At 40.1% G+C, this 24,217-nt stretch overlaps 1 protein-coding gene across 5 annotated transcripts in view; it reads left to right on the forward strand.

Moving 5' to 3' along the window:
- The window catches only part of HMG20A (high mobility group 20A), a 38,400-nt gene that overhangs the window by 3,817 nt on the left and 10,366 nt on the right, over positions 1-24,217 (forward strand). For 4 of the 5 annotated variants that reach the window (XR_007628124.1, XM_050309251.1, XM_050309250.1 and 1 more), the window contains exons 4-8: positions 17,118-17,210; positions 19,226-19,373; positions 20,475-20,690; positions 22,806-22,938; positions 23,313-23,344. Coding sequence is in view for 4 of the 5 variants with exons in the window: in XM_050309251.1 (XP_050165208.1) it covers positions 17,122-17,210; positions 19,226-19,373; positions 20,475-20,690; positions 22,806-22,938; positions 23,313-23,344 (618 nt within the window). In the remaining variant the exon portion in view is untranslated. The remainder of the gene's footprint in view (positions 1-17,117; positions 17,211-19,225; positions 19,374-20,474; positions 20,691-22,805; positions 22,939-23,312; positions 23,345-24,217) is intronic. The other variant, XM_050309253.1, reaches the window with a different exon arrangement.

Below are 24,217 nucleotides of genomic sequence, written 5' to 3' on the forward strand. Positions count from 1 at the left end.
TCCTTGTTCCTTGCTCTTGCAAGTGCTGATGCGCTTTGAAGAAACTTATCTTTAGAAATGACGTTAAGAAGATTACTGACTACAGGATTTTAATAGTAAACATGTTAAATGGAAGCTTTTCTAAGTTGTCTTCAGAAAAGGCTTATTAATGATTTTGATTCTAGAAACAAATAATCCTGCTCTGCTTTGCAGGAGGCTGTGGCAAGAACTGACTTTGGCCGACTGATTTAGTGTTTTGGTCCATACCCCTTACATGGCATACCATGAATAAAAATAAATCTTACACGTCGTTGTTTCTGAAATTCTTATGACTTGGATTGCTTGTACTGTTCCTTCAGGTGAAAGGGCATGTAAATCTAAGACACTGAACTGTGTCTTTTGTGCATCATGGCTGGGATAAGCAATGAGGGGAGCAGTTGACAGCCTGTACTTCAAAGTACTGCAATAGCATGAAAATGGGAAGGAATGTTTTAGTCAAAAGATCAGATGGAATGAAGTCTTGTTACTGCTGATGAAAGCTGTGAAGTGCCTTAAGAGAATGGGGACAGTGAAAGTGTTGGTTGTTAGTTGAATTCAAGAGGCTTCAGACTGACAGAATTTATTTCTGAATCCTTCCTCCACTTTTTTCTTCTGATAACAAATACAAAGCACAGGAGATTTCTCAGAAGTTTAGTGAGTTGCCAGGGGAAGGTCTGCCTTTGTTTTATTGTTACGTTCAAATATGAAAAGATAAATTCGAAGCTTTAATTATACAGTGGTGCCTGAGGGATTGTTTGCAGCCAAAAGAAACTCAACAAACTGTTTTTAAGTGCCCTTCAAAATACCTGTCATCTCTAGAACTCGCTAGGCTTTGTTTGGGTGGATTCTCATCTTAACCAATGGTTGTTAAAGCAGGTCTGACTTATCTATGTCTCTTCTGTAATTCCTTTTATTTCAGGTAAGTGGTATGGCATGAATTAGTGACATTTTTGTGAGTTTTTGTGTTTGTTATTCAAGAAATAAACCATTTGTTTTTCTTGGAATTCCCTTGGCTGCTGTTTCAAAGCCTTGGGCACAAGGTGGTTTATTGTTTCCTGTTGTACTTCCTAACTTTGGAGCACTGTTTGCTGAAATCCAGTAATTAACAAAACATCAGTAATGGAAATGAAAGATTTTTTGGGAAGAATGGACTTTGCTGTGTGTGTAAGAATAGGCTAAGTGATCTCAGGCTCTGGGCCATAATTAGATGTTCATCAAAGTTTGAATTTCTGATGTAATGGAGTTAATGTCCCATACTGGTGTTGAAGATACGCTGTGCCTGACAGTCTATGGAAAGAGAAGGTGTCACTCTCCATAGCTGGAAAAGCTCTTTAAGTAAGAACTCTGCCTTGTTTGCATTTTCACTTATCCAACACATTGGCAAAGACACCTTCTGATACCTAAAGGATAAGAAGTAAGACCTACTGAAGAAGGATATTTCATTTAATGCTACCATGTCTTCAAATATACAAGCATCTTGTTGAAATATCTCATTAATCACGAACTCTAATAGGATTTCTAGAGCAGATGAGCAAATCTTCAGAGTCTCCACAAGTCCTGAACTGTATAAGCATATTAGAATGCAGGTTTTTTCAGTCCTGACACTGAGTCAGTGATTATCATAGGTAACCACACTAAAGTCTTTGGGAGCAGATTTCTGGCTTGGGGTGCATTTACTGCAGTGTGTTTTAGCTGCTGTCACACATAACTCATGTTGCTGGTGAAATGAAATCAAGATAACCGATACTTGACTAAATCCTCACTGTTTCAAGATGTGGGAAGCACGACAGAACAGACTCCCAGCTACTCTTCACTGAGTTAAGGATGAGGAATTGCTACAATTCCTGTAAGATATGACAAACCAGTGTAATAAGTAATAAGAGTGAATTAGTCAGAATTTGTGGAATTCAAATTCTTTTTCCAGACTTATGGAGAAGAGTCTTATCTTTCATCACAAGAAAAAATGTTTTGCTTTAGATTGGAAAGAGAAAACCTGAAAATGTCAAGTCAGCTTATGATATAATCCTAATTTTTTCTGGTAATCGTATTTTGTCCCACTTAAGACTATTTTGGGGCCCTCTGTTACTGGAATAGCTTCAAATGTTCACTTCTGGCACCGGTGGAATCTTAGGGAGAGTTGAATTGCAAGCTGTGGAGTTACAGTGATGTACACTGCTCGCTCCTGGCTGTGCTGCTTGCATCCTTTTTTCTTCTGCCAGCTGCAATGCTGGATCCTTTGCTGAGCCATTTCACCCTCTAATTTGGCATAAACTAATTTGATAAATGAACTAAAAGCTCTTCTGTTTCTTTAGCACGCTGAAACACCATGTGGCTGCTCCAGTGAACGAGTGCCAGGCTGAAGATGAAGCTACAGGAGTAGCTGGTAGTTCAGTAGGCTTATGATGCCATGAAACTGTAGCCCAAGGCAGTGGACAGTGTTGTCTGCACCTTCCAGCACCTGGCTCGCCTTCATGCAGGCAGAGGACCTTTCTGGATGCTTCTTTTAACATCCTGTGAAAACTGCTGCCCACTGCTAGCAGAAGGAGTCCAAAAAGTTACCCTGGGTGATTGGGGGCGGCTCATACAGCTTAATATGACTGTTTTTACCATGCATGGAAGTGGGAGTTTTCATACACATTCTCTTTTTGATAAGCTCTGGTATTTATTTCAGCCCTTTGAGTACCTTTCAACTGTGTATTTGAGCTGGAAGAAGATGCCCAGCTTCCCTTCTTTACTGGGATCCTCCCGAAGGGAAGAGTTAGGAAGTTAAGCAGCTCTATAAAATGCCCTCTAAGCTGTGGAGATTGCTGTGAAAGGAGAAGGGAGCAAGACCTTCCCTTCTTAGCAGCAAGAAGCTGCTGCTTTGTAAGGTCTCCTTAAATCCAGGTTGTATCACAATATGCAAAACTTGAAAGAGGCCTGAAAATTCTGTCTGTCCAATGTTCAGCTTAGGCCACCGGTATTTTGCTGGTTTCCCGTTCTGCTGTATCAGTTTGACAGTAGTTCATAAATCATTTGTGACATCACCAGGATTCCATGAACTGTTCACTAACACCAAACACTTAATCAAAACGTAGAAGCACAAATATTGTTTTCTTTTTAAAGATCTGAGTATGGGAAAAAGAAACTGAGGAAAAAGCTTCTGAATCATATCAGTTTGATCCCTGGCTTTTTAAATGTCAAGTTAAAGTCACAAATAGTGCATGATTCATACTGCTGCCTGAAATTTTGTGTTTTTGAAGAAAATGACATCAATTTAAAACTTCTTGGTTATTTAGGGAGATGCAGCGTGACAGCTGCTTTTTCAGTAGTTGTGCTTGACTAACCTGGTTTAGGTTTTTTTCTTTAAAGACTGTATTCAAGCAAACCAGACTTTATATTTGGTCACAATAAAAACCTCAGGACAGGTGTGGGCTTGGGAAGGCTTCCTTGGAAAGCAGTGACATGAAGAGGTGTTGGAGGTGACTGGATAATCCAGCTTGGGAACGTGAGCGTTTAGTGAGGCTTGAGCAGTTAAGCCTTAGGTGTAAATGAGAGCAGGAGTCTTACCAGGGAAGGTCTAATACGTGTCTTCTGCAGCTCCTTTGGAACTCCTGAAGGGTTGCTAAAGATGGGTTTGAACGTGAGTTCAAGGCATATTTTCAGTCCTAAAAATAAATACAGGTGCAGCATTTAACTTCTTCAAATGGTACATTTAGTCCATAACAATCAATTTATTGATAAAGGTTCTTAGCTTAGCAAAACAGAATCTAAGACACTGCTGCAATAAAGAGTTGTTCAAGTTAATGTGTGTAAGTGCTGTGTGGGACAACTGATGGAGTGATGTTCTTACTGTCAGTCCTTTAAAAAAGATTGGCTAACCATGGTGTAGGTTTGGAAATGCTCTTTGTTTCTGTTTTTTAGCAGAGGGCAGGTGCCTGATGCAAAATGGGTCACAGTGATCCCAGTCATCCCTGTGCACGTGGGTGGTGCACTGCAGCTCTGCAGGCAGGAAATGAGCTTTTTTGGTTCTGGCCCAGGACATTTTCTAATTACAAAAGTACAGAAATTTGTACTGTAAAAAGCACAGAAACTTTACAAGTATTTGTGTTAGACTAAGCAAAGTGGTCTTTGTCTAGATGCAAGATTTGAATGTCCATCTGTTTACCTTTGGATATAAAGAGCTGTAGAATTATTAACTGCATGTTAAATTTAGACTGTGAGACTTGACATGAATTATTTTGAATGTGTAGTGCTGTGAAATATCTTAATATCAAAGATATTTTTCTTACTTGAGAAATCTTTTCTGGTAATATTGTTTTAACCTTAAAAGACTTAAAGTTCACTACAAGTATGAAAAAATGTGCCCTCTGTTATAAATGGCTTACTTGCATTTTCTCTATAGAAAAAATACTTTACATGTTTGGATTTTTTTTAGGCAAGCTACTTGAATAATTTTATTGCCACTTGTAAAAACACACATTCTGTCCCGAGGCCATTTCAACAAAGTATTTCTCAAGGGAATTGCAGAACAGACATTTATCAGGAGGGGTTTGCAAGGCATGCAGAAAATAACAGCTCACAAGGAACTTTTCAGTGTGTTCCTCAGGTTTATGTTCTGGTATTGCTGGTACCTGGAAGTGTTTTTAAGTGTTGATATTCAAATGAGCACACACAGAAGGTTTAAATTTTTCTAGTGAGAAAGAGTGGGAAGGCAGGAGATTTCAAATGCATAGTAAAGGCTGGAAACTTAAAAACCCCTGAACTTCAGCTTTTACCTCAGTGTCTTTATATTTATTATAGACTTGAGGGGAATTACATTGAGAAAAGTGGATTTTCTTTACTGCTGCACAATTCCTTATTCTCCAGTCTGAGGTCAGTAATGTTTGTCAGCTAAAATGTCTATAATTTACTTTTCATGGAGACATTTCAGTAATGCTGTATTAATGTAGGAACTTACTGGTCTGTAGCTCTGTTGCATGGTTGTGTTTTTAACTTCCAGCTTGGGTGAAGGTGGATCAGTGTCTGACCAGTGGAAAATCTGGGCAAGTGATGAGTCAGAATTGTGGTGATGCAGCAATAGTTATCATGAGCAAGGTCTGTCATGGAGGTAAATTTTACTCAAATCAGTTGTCAGTGCATAAAAAGAAATGTTATCTATCTTCCAGTTCTGACACCTGAGTGTCTCTGATTCTGAACGTGCTTGGTAGCATCTCAGTTGCGTTGATGTATTTGTATGCCATTGTAATTAAAAATACAGAAATTTGACCAACTGGAGGTTTTGCAGATCATGATTAATGAGTTTCCTGGCATTTGCTGTGCCTTTGTGCTGTTAAATGATTTAGTGTTTAAAAGGTAAATGAAATGCAAAGCGATCACTCCGAAGAAGCATCAGCAAAAACAGACAAGGAATTAGAATGGCAGTTTACTGAAAGAACAGACAAGAGATGACAAATCAGTGAAATAGTTGACAAATCAGTTGCTTTTTGGATGTTGAACACAGAGGAAGGGTTGCAAGTGTGTAGTGCTAAGTACTGCAGTGGTTATTGAGGTAGGGCTTGGGGATCACTGTGGAGATGGTTCCACGTTGCCAGTGGCAGGAGTGTTAGTTGGTGAATCATAATCCAGCTTTGGCACAGAATGTCTTTTCAATTTTTGATACAGTGCAGACTTTCTTTTCAGCTTTAATGCCCCATTGTCATGCAAATAACAGTATATCCTCTGTGAGGCTAAAAATGAGAACTTCTTTTGCTTATATGGGATGAAGGGCTTGATGTTACAGTATCTTCTTGGTCCTCAGTCATCTGTCCCTATAATCTTGTGAAAGCATATGCAGTTCATTTTGCTGTGTCCTCCACTTGAAGGACAGAATGCATTGAACAAGTGGACAAGTTATGGAGTGGCAAACACAGCAGGCCTGAGCTGAGCTTTCCACTTAAAGAAAAGAAAAACCTGCTTAAAACTGCTACTGAATTAAACCTATTTGAAGTTGGGTTCTTTGTAGTGAACCTAACACACAACTCCCCTTGCAAATGGCAACTGGTCATTGTTTATTTGAATTGGGGTAAATCCTGCTTGTTGTGCTCAGAACTGAGAGTAAATTGGAGCTTGAGGGACTCTTTGATTAGGGGCAATATTGGAAGTCCAGCTCTAGCTTCACATCCTGGATTCCTTGATAAGGTTATTCATGATGGATCTTTTCTGGTTAATAAATAAGTTGAATGAATAAGCTGAAAACTTTCCATCTCTTTGCTGGTGTCTTTTTATTCTTCTGTCCCTCCAGCTTTGTCAGGACTGGGAGAGGTATTGTCTGATGTACCTCTGTTCCTGTGGCCATCCTAAGGCTTGTTTCAACTGCTTTTATGTTCTGTTTCCATCCATCACTGTCTGTGACCTGAAAGCAAACAGTGGTTATTTCTTCAGTGGTTAGTCAAAAAACCTTCCTGTCAAAAACCAAAGGCAGTTGAGGGCATTTGCTGGTTTATGCCAGTGTTGACCAGAAGCTTTCAGCCAGACAGTCTAACAGGGTGTCTGCCATAAAGATGAATTTCACTTTGGTTTTGAGTAGGTATTGGGACCAGTTGACCTCTAGAAGTAACTTCTGGTTTTAAATGTTGAGTCATTAAATGTGAATGATGCAAGAGGTGTATTTCTTGATTTGTGGGAGTAGGATTAATTCAGTACAGCAGAAAATGTGGACGTGTCTTGCGTTGTTTCCTTTTTTCTTCCCCCACAACCGGGCAGGAACAACCAACAAAAAGAAATTGGTGACTGGACATGTGCCTTGCTGATTAATGCTTTGCTGGGTGGATCTTAATCAGCAAAACTAGTTGGGATCTGCAGATTTTTTTTTTTAATGCTTAGAAGATACTTACGTATAAAATGTGTGACTATCAGGTGATGTTGCTGCTGAGAAAGGCATTTTGTATAGGGATACAAACAGTTCATGATGACTAAGACATGGATACTTGAGTAGAAGAAAATTTCATTGTCAAGTGGATGAATGTTTTTGCTTCTTGTTAATTGAGCTCTTAGCTGTAAATGAAATATACTTCAGTTGTCAAACCCCACAATTTTTACAAGCTGAAATTTCAATCAGGCATTCATATTCAGCTTGGTTACTTGGCATAGTTCCAAATAATAAACTTCTCACTTGTTTTTTTTTACATGTTAAACTCTAAGATCCAGGCTTCTTGTACTGTGGCTAGGGGATGGTAAGTGATGATTGCTGCAGTATCCTCTGGTCTCTCAGGAGTGCAACCTGCTGGGAGGTTCGCTCATTGCTGTTACTCATCAGGCAGCAGCAGGAGAGGTGACTGGAGTGTTTTGAGACCTGTCCTCATTGCTGAAGGGTGGGTGTGTGCCACTTTAGGCAGGTGAGGGTTACTTAAGGGTTCCTTCTGAGTGTGTATCTTGTGATGAAAAACAAAGCCCGTGGGAGATGTGAATTGAACCTGCTGGGTTCTTTTTGGAGATCTTACCACGGAGCTTTGGAATGCTCCGAGCATATTTTGTCTAGAGTTATACATAGATGACCCTTTCTAGGGTGGGAATAAGCTGGTCTGGGAGACTGTTAAAATCCAGGAAGGGACAAGCTTCCATTACTGGAATAAATGTTTTATCTTGGGAAGTCTGTAAGCTTAAATATGAATGTGAAGTTTTCATAAAAGCTGAATACTTTCTGCTTTTAAAAATGTCATGTTTAAGAAGCAATGCCATGCTTTTTTGCCTTTGTTTAGGGAAACGTGGGGGAGGAGTAAAATACAGATGAGTGCTTTTTCAGAGGAGCCTTTTTAAATGAAAAGGGAGTGCTGGTGACTAAGAAGGCAGTTGTTTAACTCAAGAAGCCCTTGAGCTAATTTTGGGGATTAAATGTGGTAGAGGATCCTCAGGTAATTTCTATACTTGATTCTAACAGACTGCAAAGAAAGTAAGTTTCCTGCCTTTGCACTTCTGCTGTAAAATGTTTAGACTCCACAAATGAAAAAAGGCTGTGGTGCCTGAATTCTTGTTTTCCACCAGTTGACTTGGTCTGTTTCTGATCGAGGCAGTGAACTTCACATTATGAGGTTGTGCTGAGGTGAAATCTATGCTGTAGTCCTTTTGAAAATAGCAGTATTTTTCCACTTTCCCACTGTTTAATGCTGTGTAAACCAGAGAGCTGCTGACCTTTTGTCACAGATCATGAAGACTTTAGTTCTTATTTCTCTTTGCAGTAAGAATTGCATGATGTGTATTCAGGTCAGAGTCTCGGAGCGACTTCTGGTTGTCTGAAATCAAGCAAAGACTAACAATTAGTTGAGATGTCCAGAATAAAAAGGTTAAGGTTGGTAGTGTTTTAAAGTCTATTTCTGAAGTTTGGTTGTATTCTTAGCTCCTGGAGATTTCCTTTATGACCTTCAAACCAGCTATGTGTCTTTACCCATATATAGAGGTGTTGGGATAATATTTGTCCTTTAGCTCAGAGGAACCATATTTACCGAACAAATATATATAGAAATGAAATCATCCAAAGGAAATGTAAAAGCAGTATAAATCTTTGCTGTTTGCTAAATATGGTAAATACTCAAACCTGAATGCCAAATATCTTTCAGAGCACTTGTAATTAGACGTGAATTAGGAATCTTTTCACGTGTAAGTGCTTTGCTTGAGATGTTGCGTTGTGTGAGACCTCCATCCTCGAGTCTGTTCAGTCATCAATGTATTTGAAAAGATTTACATTCTCTGTTAGGGCTGAATTATTGTGTCCATAGATCAACTCTGGTGTGCAAAGCTTGTGCACGTTCCCCATCTGAAGTTTCTTGTTTCTAGCACCTGAGGAGCAGCTGTGGAAGGGGGAAGTTGGAAGAGCAGATTAATACAAGTCCTGGATATCCTTTTCCCAGGTTCTTGTTTGCTGTTTGGCTCCAACCTCTAGGCTGTGATTCTCTGCTCTTAGTCAGCATTTTTTCCTTGCTTCTTTTGACTTCTTGCCTATGATATGATAGAGGCACAAAGAGGAGATTGCACCTCTGGGTGTCCTCTGTACTGCCTAACACTGCGCACAACAGGCAGAGCTCTCCACTGGGCTTGTGCCATTGTTGGTTTTTCCCCTTGTTTTCCGTTCCTGATGCTAAATAGTGTAATTTCCTGTTGCCTTTAGATGAAGATGATCATAGGTAAAGCTTTATTTTGACTTGTCTACATTCTGCTGTTGATTGAAGTTAATTCTTTTGTGGAGCCATGGAAGTACCTGAGTTCACATATGACTCAAAACTTTCCACTCTCCCTTTTGCTGCTGAGAGGGGGATCCTGGTATATACCTAGTTTAGAGCATGAAGTTTCAGTCTTTTAAAATTTCTGATTTCTTTTATTTGGTGTAGTCTTTCCCTGTAGTATTTATTTTAGCACTGTGGCCTAAGACAGCTTTCAGATCTTGTTAGCACTGGTCAAAGGAGGTGTCTGCTGCTCCTGGAGAGGATACTTTGGCAGGAATGGGATGTCTTTTCTGTTTCTTTTCTTTTCAGGACTCCAGACAAGGTATTGTAAGCAGTGCCCATTGATATACTGATGCCTCTTGTCTGGTCTTTTGTGCTTGTTTTCCTTGTTAGTTTTTCCATCTGTATGTTCCCAAGGTCTTTACAATTTCTGTCCTCTGGTACCATGTGTGACTCTCAGAAGAGCCTTGGCTGAAAGGGGTTTTTGTGCACTTCATGCAATATATCTCCAAACTTTCATTTCTGGGACATATTAAACTATTACCAGAGAGCTTTAAGAACAATTAGAAACACACAACCCAACCCAGTTCTTCACTGTAAGGAAGAGTTTGCTAGTAGCAGTTCTGTTGTTTTTAAAAAGGGAAAGAAATAGCATATCAAAGTGAAGATTTATATGCCTGTTATTTTTCACAACTAAGGCTACCTAAAAATTGAGATTTCTTCTACGTTACAGGGGTTTGAGTGCTTAGACTGGTTTGTTTTATAATATGTAAGGCAATAGCAAGAAAAGAACAAAAACGTATGGAAGCTGGCATGTCATACTTTTTTCCTAAAGATGGGTCTTGTCTGAAAACAGGCAGAATGAGTTGCTTGTTTTGTGTGAGAATCACTGACTCTTCCCACACTTCGTTTCCTCTAACCTTTGTCCCTGTGCTCATATCAGTGCATTTAAAATATCCAGTTCCATGCTGTCTTTGTGGCTCTTGAGGTCAGACGAGATGCTTTTGTGTCGGGTCACGAAGCCTGTGGTGAGTCATTCTTTAGAGTATCTACTCGATCCCTTTTTGAGTATATTCTCACATCCGAAGTATTCGACCCCATGTTCTGTAAAATGGCTGTAATGACTTCTTTTGGGGGGTATGTGCATGAAAAATTCCAATCTGTCCTCTTCTGTGGCAGCTGCTGGAGTTTCCTGTCCCAGAATTTAAGTGAGCTTGGAGTAAATGCTGTACCTCCTTGATGACTTTCTCGAAGAATAAGGCTCTGAGAGAGAGCAAAAGTGCTAAAATAGCTTGAAACTGACTTTGCAATCTCATCAGGTGTATCCACTCTTCAATTATTTTAGTTTACAAATATGTAACTTTGCATTTCACTGGCCAGTCACAATCAGGATTCCCTGACATCGAGTTCTCTCTGGTTCAGGATACTCATTTGGTATTTTAAATCAAAGTACTCCTCGAGCATTAATTAAATACTGTTTCTTGTTTCACTTGTGTGATGCTGGTAAATGTTTGACCTGGGCAAACACCATGAAAAACTCCAGTCTGTACATTTACATTTTTTAATAAACTGCTTTGCTCGTGGCACTTTCATGTTTGCATTCCACGAACAGCGAGTGATTGAGTTTTACAGACATAAATGATCAGAGGAATGGAACTTTAATTTTGCAGGAAAGTAACTGTGAACAGGATCTGGTGAGGTCCTGGATGATTTGTCATCTCTGTGGTTTGAGAAGTGTCTGTGCTCCAGGGGTGGTTTGTGTCTCTTAACGTGGTTGTGGGTTTTTATGGGGTATCCCCTTTGCCTGGTTAATGTGAAAGTACCTGTTGGAAAACTGTCCTGTGAAATGAGATCTTCACATCCCAGAGAAACTTTCAAATGGCAGAGCAGATGAAGAGGTAGACTAAATTGCCTGTAGTAATTGGAAATTCAGAAGAGATTTTTATGGATAGATTACAAAAGCCAGAGCCATCCCTGGTAGTCAAATACTGGACTTACCTTAGGTAGAGTATTAATAAAAATATTCTCAAGAGTTATTTTTTGTGATGTGAATGGTTTATATTTTCTCATGTGAGATCTGTCACATGGGAATGCAATGAATTTTGCAGAGTTGTATTTGTTAGTGGTGTTACTTTAAATGGCAGCTGATGCTATCAAGAAGAAAGTTAACTTGGAGTAAAATGAACTATCCTCATCTGTAGGTGCTTAATACCTACAATAAAGGGGTAGAGAGCAAAACTTTCCCTCTGGGTACCAGAGGTAACCACAGTTACTGATTTTAGCTGTCTAGGGGCTAATAGTACAATTATTTGTACAGTTGTCTCATTGTGGGTTTTTCTTTTCTCTGAAATGATTTAAAAACTGATTAACTGCTTTCATGTCTTTGAAAGGAATCAACACTGAGCTGCTGTTGCCTTTGCCTGCAGAGTTGAGTATATACCTTTCCTGTGGACTTAAATTCCAGAAAACAGGAGGATTTTATATATGTGAAATGTCTTGTATGTGCCTCGTGCTAAAGCGTTTATACAAGTAAGAGTAGAATACAGAATTGTACATGTTTTTTAAAAATACATTTTTGCAGCTGTTTTAAAGGTCTGAGTACAAATAGCTTTGCTGCAAAGACCCAAATAAACCAAGCATAAACCTAAGCTTTACCTCTTTCCCTTCTTTCATTAAGCTGCCTGGAAATGCAGTGGAACTCTGGAATTTTTGCCTGCAAGTCTTTGTTTTGGTCTTTAGTGTTGCTTTGTTTTTCCTGGCAAGAAGTAAAAATAAAAGCAGTTGGCTGTTCTCTGGTATATATTTTCTAGTTTGACAGAAAAACCTCTGTCCCATTAGGTTGGGCTTGCAATTTTCCTAGAGTCACAAAAACCTTTATCTAATGAGTTGCCTGTAGGGGGGGAGGAAATCAAATCTGATTTTTTGCAGTCGAGTATGTTGGATAACATGCTCCTGCTCCAGCACAATGGAAGAAAATGCTGCTGTCAGAAGGAATCTGAACTTCCTCTGACAGCTCCAAAAACATTCTGGTTTTAATTGGAGATGGACTTGCTTCAGTTTTCTTTCTGATGTTCTGGCTACATGGGAACAGACAGGGGAAGTGATGGCCCTTTGGGTTTTTTTCTCAATAAAAATTATCTGAATTTAGATTGTTTACAGTCTGAAGTGTTTGGATTCTGATGCTTAGATAAGGAATACTGTGGCTCTTCTGTGACACAGCAGATGATATATTTTTTTTTTAATTTAATCTGTTGTCCTCTGAATGGCAAAATTTGGAGCTGTTTATTCTGGCACAGAAGGATGAAAGACTTCAGGAGAAAAATCCTCCACTCAGCAGTAATGTTTCTAAAACTAGAGCTGGCTATGAGGTAATTGGAACCCCTACAGGGTTTTATAATCAGGCTGTAAGTTGGATTTCTGACTGACTTCATATTTAAATATGCTTAGCTGCAATTAATAATACATATTTATAACCTTACCTTGTAATTGGAGGGCTAAATAGTTTAGTAATTTGTGATTATTTTTTTTTTTAAATTAAGATAATCTATTGTAATGTAGTCATTGAAAATACAGCATTGCTAAGGCCTGTCTGCTCTTTTCCCAGTGTTTGGGGCCATCTTAAAACTTGACATGGCCCTGGGATGAGAAGAAAGTCAGTCTGGATTTGACAGTGCCTTATTCCATGACCACACCTGTGCAGACCATGTATGGAGTCCAGCTTTATTTCCCTTGCCTTGGGAATGACTTTACACAAGCAAAGCAGGTTGTTGTGTTTTGTGGAAGCCGTGACCATTTTGGAGGGTACAGTAATTGTTTTGCTGGGGCTCTGGAAGAGGCTGTTCATCTGGGGGGAGTCACAAGCCAGGAGTGCTCTGTGTTAGGGAAGAGAGGCTGCCTGTGGTTGGTGTTGTAACAGTGTGGCCGTGAACAAATCCTGCCCTTACTGTGCTTGTCTCCTGAAAAATGAGAATGCAGGTGCCACGTGAAATTATTTGCACATTTTAAGTGCACTTTTGCTATTGGAGTAAAATGATCTGATTCTTTCAAGAGGTTGATTGTGACAAATGTTACCCTTAGTTCATTGCATGCTTAAAAGGCTCTTAAACTTGAGATTATGCATCACCCCTGTGCTTCTTTCTGCTGCCCTCTAGTAGTGTCCTTAACAGTGCAGCAGCAGTAATGATGTTAAGGAAAAGTCAGTCATTCTGTCTAGCTCCAGTCACAGATTTGTTCTCATCCTGATTCTACAACTACCTTCTTTTAATTGTTCCTTTCTACTGTACAGATGTGACAAGAAATTCCATCAGATGGTAGCTTTCAGTCTACCCAAAATACAACTCAGCTGTTTGTTTTCCTGATAGAATAGCATAAGTGATGTCAGGGCCTAAAAAAGGTAATATGAGAAGAAGTTAAGAAAGCTTAAACATACTTCTGGTTTTGAATGGTGTTTAATTAATCACTATTTCATTCTCCCCTGTGTATTGATGTGTGTTGTAGCACTCAGATCTTGATGCTGTAAAAGGTTTTTTCTTTCATTTCCTGAGTAATTCTGTCAGACTGTGCTGGTACGCTCTGTACAGTTGTGTCCAAGTATGATCTCTTATGGCATGCAACCAAAGTGTCCTGCTAAAAACTTCAAACTGCAAGTTGCAAAATACTGTTGTGTGTTTTCTTGATCATGAAGTCTTCATTTGCCTTGATTGATGAGGGAAGAGAGGGAAAGAAAGATAAATTATGCCATGTTTTTGATAATATGGGATCTTCTCTAGGCTCCTAAAGAGGTTTAACTAATGTTAGTGTGTGTGTTGGTTGAACCTTTCAAATCCTCAAATGCTGCTGTTAATAAACAAATCAGGCTTTGTGTTCCTGCTTAGCTGGTTGCAACACACCCAGTAGTGTAGCAGTACAGTGAGCTCAGAGCTGCTCTAGCTTGAATTAGTTTTATTTGGAAGAGATGCTTCCTTGCATTGAATTGTAGTGCTGGTAAAGTTTGGAGTTTACCACGAATTTCAGTTTTATTTTTGCATTTGGGTAGACGTAGTTAAAACCTGAAAATAGGATATATGTGTGAGCCTTTAAAAAACTAAGTGTATGTTGTTTCTTGTGCCTTGAATTTAGTCAGTTGTGTCACAGGAGATGCTTTAGGCAGAGTTTAATTGACAAAGCTGCACAGATATTCAGAACAAATCTAGATGGGACTTGCCAACTGTCCTTTCAACCCTCTGAATTCTGTAAAGGCTCAAGTTTGAGAAGCAGCGATCTCTTTTCTTCCCCATTGCTGTTCTTTTCCTCAGGTTATTGTTTTGGCCATTTTCTTATATCTCTGAAAAAATATGTGGTTCTGCCATGGGGTTGAAACCAGTGGATAGTGGCTTTGGAGCAAAGGTGTGAGGGAGTTGTCCCTCAGAAATGGGACTGAAAGACTTGTGTAGGTCCCATCTGTTCCTAGTGAGCTTTAGGGGAACTGTTGTTTTCTTACTCTCTGGAACTGATTAGAAGCCACTGTAACTTCACTGATAGTCCATTTTCTTTAGGATGTGGCTCAGGGTCATCTGAGAGAGTTAATATCTAAAACATATGGGTTAAATAAAAAAAAAGTGCGTGTGTGGTGTCCCAGCTTCCTGTGTTTGTGTTCTGTTTGTATGTTGTTAAGGTTGGTGTCCATCTGCCTCCCTGCAGTTTGAAAGTGAGCTTAGGGCTCTATGGCTGCTGCCAGATGTGAGCAGACACACCAGGACCTGGGGAGAAGGTCATGCTTAAGCTTCCTTTTTTGAAAATATTCATTTAGAACTTTTGACTGACAAAACAAAGACTGTAACATAAAGCAGAGCTTCATTTCTCTCTTAGTTGACAACTGCATGAAGCTATTTGTGTTGATATTTAGTAGCTGTCCTTAAGCAGCTTTCTGGGCATCAGTGAAGAGCTCATTTTTCAAACCAGTTGAATTTTCAGATTTCATGTGATGCATCAAGTCCCAGCCTTCATGTAGGTTCTTTTCTATATGTAGGGGAGTGTTGTGTGTGTTGCCTTCTTTAAGGATTAAAATCTTCTTTGTTCCATCAGAAGATCTCACTACTTTTCCTAAAAGTATTGTATTATTTGAGTTTTCTTTCTTTTCATGTCAAAGATGCCAGCATTTGAAAGAAAACACAATGTGCAGTTCTGCTCCAGAGAACTGCAGATGTTGCTTGGAAGGGACATCTGGAGGGAGGTCATCTTAGTCCAGCCTCCCACTCAGAGCAGGACGGTTGCCAGCATTGGTTGAGGTCACTTACAGCTTTTAGCATTTGGAATGTGCCGGGAGAGACTCCATCACCACCTCTGTGGTAAACACAGCCAGCCAAGCCAGTGCAAGGAGTTTGGTTCTGCCATCTCTGCCCTCCCATCCTGCACTTTTAGGCACCTGTTAGATCAGCCCTTGGCCCCCTCTGGCAGGCTGAGCACGCCTGGTTTCCTCAACACCCCTCATGCAGGTGGCTGCTCTCGATCCCTGAGCACCTTGGAAGGCCTTTGCTGGTCACTTCTGAGGCTGAGCCCCCAAAACTGTGATTTGTGATGGTAGGGCAGGAATTGGATTTCTTTATTTCTCGTTGACCCTTTCCTGTACAGGAGTAAAGGGAGTTGCTCTGCTAGAGGTCAATGCCTGTAGCACCTAGAACCAGCCTGCTTACCTTTAATTATTTTCTAGATAAGGAATAGGAATTCTTAAGGATGGTCTAAGGATCTTGGCAGTTGGAGAAGCAGAAAAGGGTGAATGTAGTACTTGTGGTAGAGATCTGCAAAATCTGTAAGATGCAAGAAGCAGTATCGTTACTTTTGTCTGTAGAAAACCTTTATCTCTGGAGCTGGGGTGGGATGTGGGAAAATATATAATATTAAATACAAGGAGCAGGATTTTATGTCTCAGATCACTTAGATTTCAACGCTGAGTGGGAAGCACACCAATCTATGGGAAAACCACGTAAGATTATAGCTCTCATCAGTCCCTCCAAGCCCAGAGCCCAAGTGTACAAGCTGAAAGGGATAGCAGTTCTCAGGCTGAGAATTGGCTGCTCATCAAAGGCGACTCCTAAATTGAAGGAACAGCAATTTACCTCGTATGGCCCTTCAAAATGGGCAACTCATAATCCTAAAGTGACTTTAAGACTTTTGAGGGATTGTTTTTCTTCACTAAAATACAACAGTTTAGTGTTTTAGTAAGAAAGGGGATGAATAAATTTAGTTATGCTTTGGATTTCATATTGCAGTTTAAATTCTGATGGCAGGCTAGAAGGTTACAAAAGGAACTGATTTTAACTTGGGGGGCAGTTTGTGTTGGATGAGAAGTATACAGTGCCTTAAACCACTTGCTTCTGTAACTGTTCTGTAAGGACTCAAAGGTTAAAATACTCTTAACATAGCTGTGCTCTCTTACTCAGCAATAACACAACTGTGTGCGTGGATAAATGGTGAAAATGTGGGCAGGGAATTATCAAATACAATCTTGATTTGAAACTTCGAAGGGGGACTTCAATTTTCTTCTGGGCTCAACACAAACCTCTGGTGAGGGTGGACACTTGAGAATAAACAGGCAGAGCAGGATCTGTGTACCTGCACAAACGATAATGTTTGTGATGATGATTGAAAATTTATCTTGGGGATAACATAGAATGCTACGGTGATTTCCAGCAGCACTGTGGCATTGGCACAGGGCTCTGTTAAAAGGGGAACTCCAAACTGGAGCATTATTTATAATGTCTCTTAAGCTGTGCTTAAGGTCAGAGATCTTGAGGATGTGTCCTGAAGCCACCCAGCCATGACTTGCCAGTTGGCTTACGGGGTAAAGAAATCTGTGGTATGTTACGATGTTTGAACTGAAGTGCTGCTGAAGGGAAACAATGAGATACTTTAACCTTTCTTGCCTCTATTTTTTTTTTCCCCCAGAGATATGGAGAACTTGGTAGCTGGCTCCAATCTTCCTCCACTTTTTACAGATGAGGATGGACCTAAGGAAGGTGGTGAAATTAATGTAACGGGGTAAGCAACTCCTTTTTCATCTCCATATACCTACTGTGTCTGGACTTGCCAGGGAAACTGTTTCAGTGGAAGGAAGGCATTATGAGCAATTTTTTTACAACAAGAAACAAACCCAACAAAAATCAATCTTTTGACATTTCCTTGGCCTTGATAGAACATCACAGGACTCTGTTCAGGAGAAACTGGGACTTTTCTGAACTGATAGAAGTGGTCACAAACTTGTTTTTAATATCTCTTACCTTGCAAAGGATTTTAGTCTAAGACAAGGGTCACGATGGGGGCTGTAGTTGTCCCTGCTAAGTAAATTATTTCAATTAAAGATGTACTGTTCATCACTGATCTCTGAAAATCACTGGGTCTCATGACTTTCATTTTTGCCAGACTGAGTCTGCTCTTACAGACTCCAACAATGGCCTCTTAAAATTACAATACCAGAAGAAGTTGTTTTTTAAGAATACCTGGGATTCTTGCTGTGTACTTGAAGCTTCTTTTCGGTTTTGCAAAGCACCAAGCAATAAAATTCAGACTTCGTAGGCAGGTAAAGCAGTGTAAAAATGAACATGGACACATTTGCTTCAAGTGGGTCTGAATTTGGATTTATAAATCTGGGAATTCAAACTTGCTGCTGCCCAATGAGACCCACATTCAAATTAGACTCGTGTTTAGGAGATTTTAGTGTCTCAACTGAGGTTTCATCGGTGTTTGCTGCAAATGGTGACATCACAAGGAAGATTTTCCTGGGTGTGTTAGTTCAGAGAGCTGCCCTACCAAGGGGAAATGGATAGGAAAGCTGAAATATTCTTCACACCAGTGAATCCAGAGCTGTATCGTTCTGTTTGACACATAACAGGTGTCATTCACTCATGGGAGGGTGTATGCCCTGTTCCCTTCTCCCTCTCTAATGGTGAGTGATATGTACTCAACCTGGTGTCTGAAAGTCAGGCCTGGATCTCTCCAGCCCTTGTGTCTTCACCAGTAATGATACCACAATTGCTGATGGTAGTAATGAAAATATGCATTTATCTCCAAAGACAAATTTTCCCGTGGGCATTCCAACTAACAGTTGTGTTATTATAGCTCAAATTTCTGTAGCTGTACTCTCCATTAACAGTTATTTTGAATATTTAAAATGTCCCATAGACAGAAGGAGCTGTAGGCTGGAGTAAATGAACAGTGGAGAGTTGAAGCACACAGTGCTGTTAAAGGGATTTTCATGAATGTAACTGGGTAAGGCCCAGTTATCTTTAGCCTGGCTCAGGGAGAGTTTAGAATCTGAGATGAGTCCAAAAATCTTCTATTAATTTGTCCACTGAGCACAGTGGTGAGAATGTCCAGGGGGTTGTTGCCCCAGAATGTGTGCTCATGTCTCAGTCTACCTTCAGGAAGATTTCTGTGTGCTTTGCTTTTGGTTTTGCCTCCAGACAGCTTGGAGGAAGGTAGATTGATACAGCTCTTGCAGCAAAATTAAAAAATGGCCATTCCAGAGCCTGTTGGGAGCCAGTCGTGTTTGTGTTTTAAATACCCACATGTGTCCACAGGAGATTATGTGGAATGAACTTCAGTCCAAAATCATACACAACCACAGACCTGTAAATGTATTTGTGGAGGAATGTATTAAACACATCCCAAAAGGTGTATAGGGGTTGATGATGAAACTATTCATTTCAAATTCTTTATGGTGTTTTTGAAGAAGGGTAGATTCGTGCTCTCTGGTGTTTGATCCAAACATATATTTGACTGATAGTTATTTGTATAATCAAATGCTCCACTAAAAATGAAACAAAATAACAGTTTAAAAATCAAATTGTCTTTGAAAGCCTGTGGTAGCTGTAGAGTTATAGCAGTTGCTTGGATGGAACAGCCAGTTCTTCAAAAATCACTTTAAAATCTCTTTTTTCTTGCTAGTGTGAGAATGAATATATTTGCAACATTTTTGCATGTTAGAAGATTAGGGAGGAAGCGATTTAGCAATATGATGATTAAATTTTTTGTTCTGCTCTTCTGTGCTTTTTCAGATTAGCTAATTCGGAGAGTTCATTCAGTGGTGGAACTTCACAGCCTGTGAATAACCCAGATTTGGTGGAGGACTTGTCCCAGGCTCAGCAGCTGCAGAATGAGTCCTCTAATGCTGCTGAAACCACTGAGCAGAAGCCTGAGGAGGAGGTGAGATGAAATAATAATCACTTCTCGATGAAGCTCAGGGCTGAACATTCAACTACCACAACTGATCTTCTGCTGGGAGCCAGCAAAGAGGCACCACTACACTGCTCTGGGTGTACCTGATGTCTTTGAAAGCATTATGCACTGATTTTTGGTGACTAAATTGTGAAGGAGCTGAAGTTTGACAAGAAAGTGGTTTGGGAGGTTGTTTGTTTTGTTTTGTTTTTTGATAGATGGATTTGATATTCCTCCTTGTAGATTGTTTCCAGCTGTGAGGTCCTTTTTTAATTAAGTAGTAAAATTCCAGGAGGGAAACTAAAACTAATATGATGGCAGGAACATGTTGATCTGGGGAAAGATTAAAAGTACTGAAAATAGTTGTGTGTACATAGCATTAGAAAATAGCGTTGTCCAGAGATTGCTGTAGAAATAGTATGAAGCCAAGAGGCTGAATGATAATGATACTATTCCTGTGAGCTCACAGTGTGCCCCAGGCAAATCTTATAATATTCCCTCCTTTGGAATTTGTTGGTTGCTCCATTGGAGGTGATTTCTGGGGAAAAAAGTCTACAGAACAGATGAGAAAAAAAAAGTCTATATGCTGTCCTTACACCCACATTTTGGGCACATTACACATGAAGGAGAAGGATTTGGAAGGAGCAAAATAACTAGTTATCAATTGTTAACTAATACCTAAAATATCTCCAAAAATGATACTGAAGTAAATGACCAGGAGGGTGGGAATAATTAAAAACCTAAGTAAATTTCAATCAAGCAATAAAAATATTTGCATTTGCATTAGCTAAGATGATCGTGTCATGGATTATCAATTCTTTTGATTTTACAATCAAGTTAATGCCAATGAAATTTTGTTGTCCCTGTGGATCAGGAGATACTGTAAAGAACTTTTCGTGATGAGACTTCTTTGGCTTTGCTTAGAGGAAAGTCACAGTTCCTCTGGAGTGAGGTTTGAAGCAACATCCAGGGAGAGGATGTGCTGCAGCAACCTATCCCTGATGAAGCTGTTTGAGACACGAATGTTTATTCCTTCCAGAGGTGGTTATTTTCACTCCATGTGAACTGTCTTCTGCTTTCCTTTCGCAGCAGCAAAGAACCAAACGAGGAGGCTGGGCCAAAGGGAGGAAGAGGAAGAAACCCCTCAGGGACAGCAATGCCCCCAAGTCCCCCCTCACAGGGTACGTGCGGTTCATGAACGAGCGGCGGGAGCAGCTGCGAGCCAAGAGGCCTGAAGTCCCCTTCCCAGAGATCACCAGGATGCTGGGCAATGAATGGAGTAAACTGCCTCCTGAGGAGAAACGGGTACTGTTACACTCCCTGTTCCTTGTTGGATTATGATTACTCTTCAATGGGAATGTTGTTGTTTAGTGAGGAAGTGAACGTAGGCTTGTGACTGAAGTTGTGTTTAGAGGATGGTTCAAAATAAGGGGCACAGGGTCTTCAGAGTTCAAATGATGAACCTTGGTAGGGCCGTAGCATCTCATCCAGGTGTGACTTGGGAACTGTATCCTCTAGGTGATGCAAGAATACATTCAGGACAGGGGGGATTGCTCTAATGAGACATCCCACACTTAATGGGATCCATCTGGAGTAACTTTGCTGTACTCAACTCAGATACAGGTGAGACCTGTAAGGTCAAAGCCTTGGGATGTGGTGTTTTCTAATTGGGACTGCTGTGGCCTTCTACACTGTCTGATAAATGAATACAGACCAAGGCCATATTGGGGCCGGTCCTCTAATGCCTTCTGGAGTGGACCTTGTTAATGAGTTAATTGCAAATGGATGTCTTACCATCCACACCTGATTGCCAGTTGGATATTACAGTTCTTAAATCACCATGCAACTTGATGCTCTCATGTGAATTTATCAGGATATTTGAGCTTTCAGAAGTACTTCAAGGGTAAGGTAATACTTTAAAGCTTTAATGACTGAAAAATGCGATGGTTCAAAACAATAAGATTTTCTTTCGTTGCTTTTTGCTAAGCTTGTAGAGTACAAGGTATGCAGAGATGATAGAAAATGGTGCACAGGGATAGTGATTAACCTTAATGGAAAATGTGTGGCAAGGCAAAGCAGTCGATTTGGTAAGAGATAGTGGGAATGATGCTCCTTGCAGAAAAGTCAGGATTGCCCTAAAGTAAGGTTTGAAACTTAGATCAATGGAGAGGATGTGTTGCAGCAATGTACTCCTGATGGAAATGTCTGCTGGGAGAGGAGGGGAAAAGACATTCTGCCCCTCAGTCCCTTGCCTTTAACATATTCTTATCATGCCTGAGGCAGATTTTTAACCTAGGAAAAAGGAAATTGAGTTCAGATCTCTAGTCTGTGTACTGCTTTTTAAATCCCCAGGGAATCTATCCTTGAGTAAAGCTATAAGTTTAACTTAGAGCAGGTCAGGGAAAGACTGCTGAGCCCTTTCAGCAACACATTGCTGGAGATGGAAAAGAAGAATTAATATCTCATGGAAGAATACCATGTCCAAAAGCAATGCCAGCCCAGCATCACCAAATTTGCACTCCAATCCAGAATCTTAACACTGTCCTCAGCAGGGTCAAAACAGAGTTGCAAATGCATGGAATTTATAACTTATATGTATTGTTGGGATGACTTAATGAAAGTAGCTCATAGCAGGCTGACTAAGGTTCAGTCTGATTTTAATATTTGCACTCACTGAATTTTAAACTCCTTAGGAGAAAAAAATGGGAAGGCAGCTTTTTTTCTGGGAAGAATACCATTAGTAAGCATTGTGACCAGTCATTAAATGTTTCTCACTTCATCTGTTCCCCTGAAGAATTCTCCAGTGGAGCTCATTCTGTCATGCAGATATGTGAACTACTTTCAGGCTAATAAGAAAGGTTTCTATCAACCCAGATGAGGACAGGGTGTATCAATCAAAGCCAGGCTCTTACCTTTATGCTACTCTTGGCAATGGCCATCATGTTTTGTTCACCTCTCAGATGGGCCAAGTGTGTGGTGGTGCTTTTTGTCTGTGGGGCATGAAAACAAGAGTGTATTTGGAACCCCCTGTTACAGGTCTGAACCATAAAGCATCATCTGATCAGGTGTTCTTGTTTGGCAGCACTTAATCCTGGCCACAGAAAAGGAATTCTGAAGTGTTTGGTCTATAATGCATAGGGAGCAGTCAGTTGAGTAAAGTAGCTTAGTAGCAAATTCCTCCTAACTCTAGCAAAAATAGAGTTAACAGAATAGTTAGTTGGCTAAAAAAAGAGACAAAATAGGACACCAGAATACAGTAATTTTATCCAGAAATCACATCCATTCTCTTTGTCTCTTCACTCCTTTCCTGTTTGCATAGGTGACATGGATCAGCCCTTCATCTGACAAGTTGTTTTTCTTTCTTTCCTTCTTCCCCAAGGGGAGGAAACTCCCTGAAACTCTTGGACTTTTTTGTTTCAGCGCTACCTCGACGAAGCAGACAGAGACAAGGAGCGTTACATGCGGGAGCTGGAGCAGTACCAGAAGACTGAAGCCTACAAAGTCTTCAGCAGGAAAGCACAGGACAGGCAAAAAGGCAAATCACACAGACAAGGTATCGAAGGGGACAGAATCGTGCCGAGCTAGAACAGAAGATTCCCAGCCAGTCATGTACCCTGACACTCATTTAAAGCCCTTGCTTTAAAGGCTTGTTAAAAAGTGAATGTGTTCTTAATATGACATTTACATCAGCTGTGTGTGAAGTGATCAGATTTATGTAAATTTAACCATGTCGAGATTGTGTTGGAGGATGTGCACCAAAAGCATCCAAGTTAGACACAGCTCCTGTTGACTTTCTAGGAAAACTGCACAAGTTGCCTGTCTAGAACCGTTGTGTAATTGTGGTTGTGTAACTGCTTTAATTCTTTGGTTCTTGCTTTCTCAAATCGTGTGGTTTTTTGGGAGACTTCTTGTTTGTTTTTTTTTCAGATGGAGCAAGACAACAAGCTCATGATCATGAGGTAAAACTTCTTCATTCTACACTTAACATCAGTGGGTAGATTTTCAGGTGACAGAAACTTCTAGTGAAGTCAAAACCCAGTTTATGCCAGTTGAAACCATTATCAGAAGAGTGAGAATTCTTCCTCTTTCTATGCAGGTTTTGATCAAAAGTTTAGAAACAACTGAGTACTCTCATTAGTATGATGAGAACTAAATTTGTTAAATCTTGGGCAGGTAGGAATGGTCTAAGATGAGGTGAAACACAGGGTACACATAAAACATAGGTCTGTTTTGTAAGTTAAGTCAGTCACTGGGTGTAAGTCAGTATAACTGAGCCTTTACCTCATGTGTTAGAGGCTCAGCTTGCAGAATTTTTATTTAGAAATTTTTCAAAGCAGAGAATTTTTCTTATTTGATAAATAAATATCGAGGTAAAACTTCTAAATAGCTTGAGACCCTTGATAAAACTGCCAGGTTAGCACCTTGAGGGGCTGTTTTGAGGTACTGATTTTCTGCAGCAACACAAATGCTTGTGTCTCCCTTGAGAAGAAAACATATAATTGGAAAATGTCTGGCTTAAACCTCCTCCTGCCCTCCCCCTCCTTCTGCATATGTAAATATTGGCAAAGAGTGATAATGTCTAGAGATAAGATGCCCTTGATTAAGTGGATGAGACATACAACAAATTTTGTGCATCCTGGTTGACTGTGGCCTCTCTCCCCTCAATGCTGCAGCTTTCTCCAGTTGCATTACCTGGGGCCACAGAACTTCTTTCATGGTTACCAATAAATTGCAAACTAAGAGCAATGAAAAATCTTGTTTATACACAGCCTCTTCACTTGTAAGCAGTAGGGCTTTCTGAAAGATCTGTTTTTCTTTGTGAGTTTTTTTTG

The sequence above is a fragment of the Myiozetetes cayanensis genome, unplaced genomic scaffold (genome assembly GCF_022539395.1).
Source record: "Myiozetetes cayanensis isolate MyiCay16 unplaced genomic scaffold, myiCay2020 scf14, whole genome shotgun sequence".
Classification (NCBI taxonomy): Eukaryota; Metazoa; Chordata; class Aves; order Passeriformes; family Tyrannidae; genus Myiozetetes; species Myiozetetes cayanensis.